This window comes from Zea mays, chromosome 3 (assembly GCF_902167145.1).
Source record: "Zea mays cultivar B73 chromosome 3, Zm-B73-REFERENCE-NAM-5.0, whole genome shotgun sequence".
NCBI lineage: Eukaryota > Viridiplantae > Streptophyta > Magnoliopsida > Poales > Poaceae > Zea > Zea mays.
Window position 1 is genome coordinate 213,186,234 of NC_050098.1, and position 6,790 is coordinate 213,193,023.

Sequence of the window (6,790 nt, forward strand, 5' to 3'; positions counted from 1 at the left end):
GCTACACGGATGTTGGGCGAGCTCGGAGGGGGAGGCGGGTCCACCATACGGTAGGACGCATGGGCACAGGCATGGATGGTGCGGTATGTGGCTGGTTGTGCACGTAGGGGCCGAGCGGGGGCATGGCAGGAGTCTACTGTCTACACTATCTTCTTAATAGATAGTGCAGATGTGTTATACAGAACTCGAGCAAGAGTTACTTATCTCTCTCCAATCCAAAATAAACTAACAATGAGGATAAGTCGTTGAAGAAGGAAAACTAACAATTAGAGTAAGTCGATGAAGAGGCTTCACTAGCTTCTGCTATAGTAGCGCTATGGTGTGGAAACTTTAAGGCCATGTTACATATCTCTAGAGCTAATTGTTAGCTAGCTAATAAGTTGTTAATTAGTTTTTACATATCTCTAGAGCTAATTGTTAGCTAGCTAATAAGTTGTTAATTAGTTTTCGATAGGTTGAAACAGCTAATAGCGAGAGAAATGGCTAAGACTTAGCTGGTCCATTAAACCTCTCCACTAACTTTTACTCCCTCCGTCCTAAATTATAATTCGTTTGACTTTTTTGTGCCAAGTTTAACTGACTCGTCTTATTCAAAAAATTTGTAAAAACAAAAAATTTAAAAACATACTTAAAGTATATTATATGCTAAACAATATCACAATAAAAAATAACAATGATTATGAATTTTTTTAATAAAACGAGCTGGTCAAACTTATGATAAAAAAGTCAATCGAATTATAAATTAGAATGGAGAAAATAACTATTAGGCTATCTCCAAGAGTTTACTCATACTCATATCTATATTCAAACTATACTCTATGAACAGTGTAGTCTACAGTGTAAAACAGTATTTTCGGTAAACTATGGATAGACTGTTGCGGACGGTCTTAGTGGTTTGGAATATGGCCTAAGCCTTCCCAAACCCCATCAAAGAGAACCTTATGCAATGTTTAGTTTGAGAAATAAGCTAGTACATCATCTTCCCACTCCTTACTTTGTTTTAGAATGAAATGAATTAATCCATCACCACATCATTCCTTATATTTAATGAGAAATTGGGTTATCCTACCAAATTTGAGAAATGAACTCATATGCACCACCTTATTTTACTTTATTTTAGATGGAGTAATTTTTCAAACTAAACACCCCCTTAGTGATCAAGCTCATGATCACGTTGTCCTCAAGCATTCAAGCTCATGATCATTAGGGCTTGTCCGGTTAAAAGCTTAATGAAGGGTATTAAAACTCTTGATAGTTAAAATTAAAATTAAAAAAGGATTTAATCTCCATAATTTCTGTACAACCGCACAAGGCCTTGGTGGGGGCTTATCACCCCATGAACCAAACACATTCTGCCCCTTTGTCCCAAAGAACCAAACACATTTCATCCGTTATCGTCCTACCAACCAAACACTGGAGTTGGAAACGGATCACAAAACTAGACTATACACAGATAACGAACTGTAGAAGCGGCTATTCGGCTCAGAAAAATAAATTGAACAGGCGACCTCATAATGGCTATGAACATGGGAGAAGAGTATTTGTTTGAGAATTAACAAGGTTATAGTTTCACCTCATCAAAAAAGGTAATTCTTCCTCAAAGGGCAGTAAACCAAATTAAAATGTCACTGCGAATCCTTATTTTGGGGTGTGGGGTGGGGGGACGGAGGAGAGAAACATCCTTCTGCAGGGCAGGGTCTCCTGCACGTAAGTTCTTGATAACACAGGATAAAAAGCACATCACGTTGACCTCCAAAAGTTAATTTTGCGTTGCCTGTAGACCCCTTATGATGCAGATTCCTTGGCAATCTTCTCTGCCTTGGCGATGACCTCCTCTATTCCTCCAACCATGTAGAATGACTGTTCTGGAAGGTCATCATACTTGCCATCCAAAACGCCCTATACGGTACAAAGATGGTCCAAATAGTTAATCACTGGTAAAGCCTAAAGGCACAAAAATGGGAGTTATCATTTGCATTTCAGTAATGAGACAAAAATACTCGTACATATACATCATGACTCATGAGTATCCTATTAAGAAAATAAGATCTCTTAAAGCAGCTAGTGAAATTTGCAAGGCATTTTTAAGTGTATATAATATTTGTATCATGCCATAACAAACCATCGTTGCATAAAAAGGTGAGTAAATGTACAAAAAAAAATTTGCTTCCATTAGTGTTCAGACTAAAGTACTCGTGTATACATCGCTTTGGACATGGTACAGTCTACAAGAGATAACTTTTACTAACTCCTGCAACAATATGCTGTTGAAAACTATGATGATAAAAAAACACAAGAATCAAAAACATCATATGAGAAGCCAAATGTACTACTGAGACACATTTCGATAGACTAGTATCTAATGACCACATCAAATGAATCACTAAATTTGACAGAATTTAATCATGTGTGGAGTACCAAGCTGCAAGGCAAAGAACACCCACTGGTTTGTTTGGCCAAATAATGATAACTGTAGGGGGAGAAGCTGTTGCAAAAGTACTGTTCACAATGGGCCAGGAGATAGGTTACAGTCATGACATATATACCTGGAAACTTTTAACACTCTCCTTCAGCTCAACGTACTTTCCAGGTGCACCCGTGAAAACTTCAGCAACATGGAAAGGCTGGCTAAGGAACCGCTGAATCTTCCTAGCACGAGCAACTGTCAACTTGTCATCTTCACTGAGCTCATCCATTCCCAGAATGGCAATAATATCTTGGAGATTCTTGTAATTCTGAAGAACCTTCTGAACACCACGAGCAGTGTTGTAGTGGTCCTCACCCAGAACATGGGGGGACAACATTCTGGATGTGGAATCCAGAGGATCCACGGCAGGGTAAATACCAAGCTCAGAAATCTGCAAAGAAACGCTAACATCATACCATAACAGCAACAACATCAATATGCAGAAATTCTAACTAGACATAAGGCAGGAATACCTGACGTGACAACACAGTAGTAGCATCAAGATGGGCAAAGGTGGTAGCAGGAGCAGGATCTGTCAAGTCATCAGCAGGCACATAAATAGCTTGAACAGATGTAATAGAACCCTTCTTTGTGGTAGTAATCCGCTCCTGCAGTCCTCCAAGATCAGTAGCAAGAGTGGGTTGGTATCCCACAGCAGATGGAATACGCCCAAGCAGAGCAGACACCTCAGAGTTTGCCTGACAGATAGATACCAAATGTACAAGTGTTCAGCTTTAATGTATGCAAGTTCAAGGCTGAAAATGCATACGATACTGGTTGACTAATGTTATCCGCATATCCATTAACAAAAATAGCATTGCAGGTATTTTCTGAACATAAAACAGGAGGGTGCCATAGAATCTACCTGAGTGAAACGGAAAATGTTGTCGATGAAGAGAAGCACATCCTGTCCTTCAGCATCACGGAAATGCTCAGCAACAGTCAAACCAGTCAGCCCAACACGAGCACGGGCACCAGGTGGCTCGTTCATTTGACCGTAGACAAGAGCGCACTTGCTCTCACTCTGCCACAAATTACAATGTAAGGAAAACTTGCTTAACATATATGAAACCCAACAACGCATTCGAAATCACAACCATTACCTGCTTATCGTCAAGCTTAATGACACCACTCTCAATCATTTCTCTGTACAAGTCATTACCCTCACGAGTACGTTCTCCAACACCAGCAAAGACAGAGAAACCACCTAGATGAAGAAATGGAATAAATAAGCCAACATAAACACATGATGATTTCACAACATGGCCATCCAGCTCTGAAAAAAAAACAAACCATGGGCCTTGGCAACGTTGTTAATCAGCTCCATGATAAGGACAGTTTTTCCCACCCCTGCACCACCAAAGAGACCAATTTTACCACCTCTTTGGTAAGGTGCAAGAAGATCCACGACCTGATAGAAGTAGAATCCTTGTGTTAAAACTATGCACAATAACCACTGAAAGATGAAAAGAACCTAGCAAACTAGACAGTCACACACTTCCAAAGAGGTGCACCTTGATTCCAGTAACAAGAATTTGCTGCTCTGTAGCTTGCTCGACGAAGGCTGGGGCTTCACGATGAATAGGGAGGAAGTGGTTTGTTGCTAAAAGCAAGGAGCAATCAACAAAACAAGAATATAAGCATGACTTGTAGTAGTGTATGCATAAATGTTAAAAGTAAAATCAATGTCATGCAGACTTACTTATATCTCCCTTCTCATCAATAGGCTCACCAATAACATTTATAATGCGTCCAAGCGTTGCCCTACCAACAGGAACCTAGAAACAGATATACAAGTCACAAATGCAAAAACACAAGTGAGACATGGTTTGGAAGATGGTGTAGAACGGAAATTAAAAGACTAGCAACAACTAGGTTAGGATATTGTAAGCATCTAGAGCCTACAAAGTACAAACCCAATAAATAGATACAAAGCATATATACAGCAGTTGTAACAAGTTATTTCGAGTGTGTCAATGAAGAAGTATGAGTTTAGTAACCAAGGCATTGTTTGAATGCACTAGAGCTAATAGTTAGCTAGCTAAAAAGTTGCCAGTGGAAATAGCTGACTAACTATTAGCTAATTTTAGCCCGGTTGAACCAGCTAATAACTAATGGGTAGTTGAGGGTGTAGCTAATAGTTAGCTGGACTATTAGTTAGGGGATGTCTCCAGCTAAAAGTAGCTACTAGCTAAACTATTAGTTGGGCTGTTTAGATGTGTCCAGCTAACTATTAGCTCTAGTACATTCAAACATGGCCTAAATCACAGCGCACATAAGAACCACGCCAAGGTGCATGTGCCCATGATAAGCTGAGTAGGTGACAAAAAAAGAAAGTCAAAACTTTCAAAGATTTCCAAATGTTTTTAATATGGTTATCTGAAGTTCCTTTAGTAACTTTTTTCAAACCATGGAACGGTAAGTAATCTTGTCTCCTGATGAGACTATTAGTAGATAAAAACATACGTATATGGAATGGATCGGCATTTTTTATTTTAATAAAACATGATGATAATGCTACAGGCATATGGTTATGAGGTTATCAACCAAATCAGTACATCATACTATCGTTAAAAACAGTCATATATCTACAAAGCACTGAATGGACAATAGACGGATCCGTACGTCTAGATCAAACCTAAAACCCGCCGGGTTCGCCGAGTCGTCACATAGACGTCCGAACATATCAGCACAAAACACAAAAAAAAGTACGGTAAATGAGGAAATGGGCTTACAGTGATGGGAGACCCGGTGTTGAGAACACGCTGGCCGCGAACAAGCCCCTCTGTCCCGTCCATGGCGATGGTGCGGACCATGTTCTCCCCGAGGTGCTGCGCCACCTCGAGCACGAGGCGAATGTTGTTGTCGAGCACCTCAAGCGCCGTCAGGATCGGGGGCAGCCCCTCGTCGAAGCGCACATCCACGACGGCGCCGATGACCTGGCACACCTGGCCGATGGCGCCAGCGCCGGTGAACTCATCGGTGATCTTGCCGCCACCGGTTTTCTTGCCGGTTGAAGGAGGTGGCGGAGCGGGCGCGGCCTGGGCCGTGGCGGAGGAGGCGTAGGCGGCTACACGGTTGAGTATGAAGCCCGCGGGGGACGGGCGGTGGTGGAGCGGCGCACGCGGGCATGGGGACGGTGAGGCGGAGCGAATGCGAGAGGCAGAGCGGAGGATGGACGAGAAGGCCCGGCGCGTGGCCATGGCCGACGGCTAGGAGTCCGGATCTAGGTTTTCCTTATAGAATGGTGCAGATTGGAGTGGCGGATCCACTCTCCGGGAAAGGAGACTCCCGGGAAATGGTGGTAGGGGTTTGGGGCTTCGGGGTCGGGGGTTGGCCGGTCGGGACATTGGGTGGGGAATATGGAGGAGGGTGGGGACGGGAGGAATTCGCGGCTGGACCTGGTCTTCACCGAGCAGAGTGGAGATTGCTTGCTGACAGTTTTGCGTGTCAGTATGCGGATCCATGATTTTTTTTATGATCCGGACCAAATTTACTAAATTTCCTTATATTTATTTTATCTTAACTATTTTATACTGTATAAATAGAGACTTATATATATTTACATGGATCAAACTCCGGATCATGGACCGGGTGGTCCAGAGTGTAGATCCGCGCCTGGTTACATGTCATATCAAATACTAAGTATAGGCACGTGTGTTGCCACGAGGTAGATGAGCGGGTGGAGCGACACCTAAACTACAAATATAATTATTGTTTATTGTTAAACACTAAAGTATATGTGGTGTGTTGTTTAGGTTAAATTCTTAGAGCAAAGGGGTGTAAGTTCGAGTGCTCGTTCTGCATTATTTTTCGCGCGTTGTGCAGGCGCTGGTCGTGGGGAGGGTGAAGTCGCGGTAGCACAGGTGCCCACATTCGATTCTTATAATAAATTAAAGTATATATTTTAATGTCAAATATAATTATTAAATATAGTCTAACTGTAAAATTGATTATATAGATGGATACTAAATAATAAAACAAAAAAATTAAACCTAATTATTAATTATTATATAATTAGCAAATGTTTACTGTTTCATCACGTTAACAAAATCATTGACTAATTAGGTTTGATAAAATCCATCTTGTCATTTAGTGTTACCTACATTATTAGTGTTTTGATTAAATTGTATTTAATATTTCTAACTGTCACCTAAATATTTGATGTGATAGATGCTAAGATTTAGCCTAGGGAACAAACGAGCCTTACATGCTAGGGTTCACCATTTCGTTTTCACCTATTTTCCTGCTACCCCGCGAAAATGAAAATCGGAGCGGATTTCGCCAAAACCCGAATGATCTGAATTTTCAAATTTGAAACAC

At 41.3% G+C, this 6,790-nt stretch overlaps 1 protein-coding gene across 1 annotated transcript; it reads right to left on the minus strand.

Annotated features, from left to right (window-relative positions):
* Window positions 1–1,474: 1,474 nt before the first annotated feature.
* On the minus strand, window positions 1,475–5,914 carry LOC103651342 (ATP synthase subunit beta, mitochondrial-like). Its single transcript, XM_008676956.4, has 9 exons — window positions 5,203–5,914; window positions 4,170–4,245; window positions 3,982–4,070; window positions 3,761–3,878; window positions 3,571–3,674; window positions 3,333–3,491; window positions 2,941–3,165; window positions 2,547–2,858; window positions 1,475–1,899 (listed from the first exon to the last, which is right to left on the minus strand). The coding sequence occupies exons 1-9, from the start codon at window positions 5,668–5,670 to the stop codon at window positions 1,786–1,788; spliced, it is 1,665 nt and encodes a 554-aa protein (XP_008675178.1). The 5' UTR covers window positions 5,671–5,914; the 3' UTR covers window positions 1,475–1,785.
* Between the last annotated feature and the right edge of the window lie 876 nt (window positions 5,915–6,790).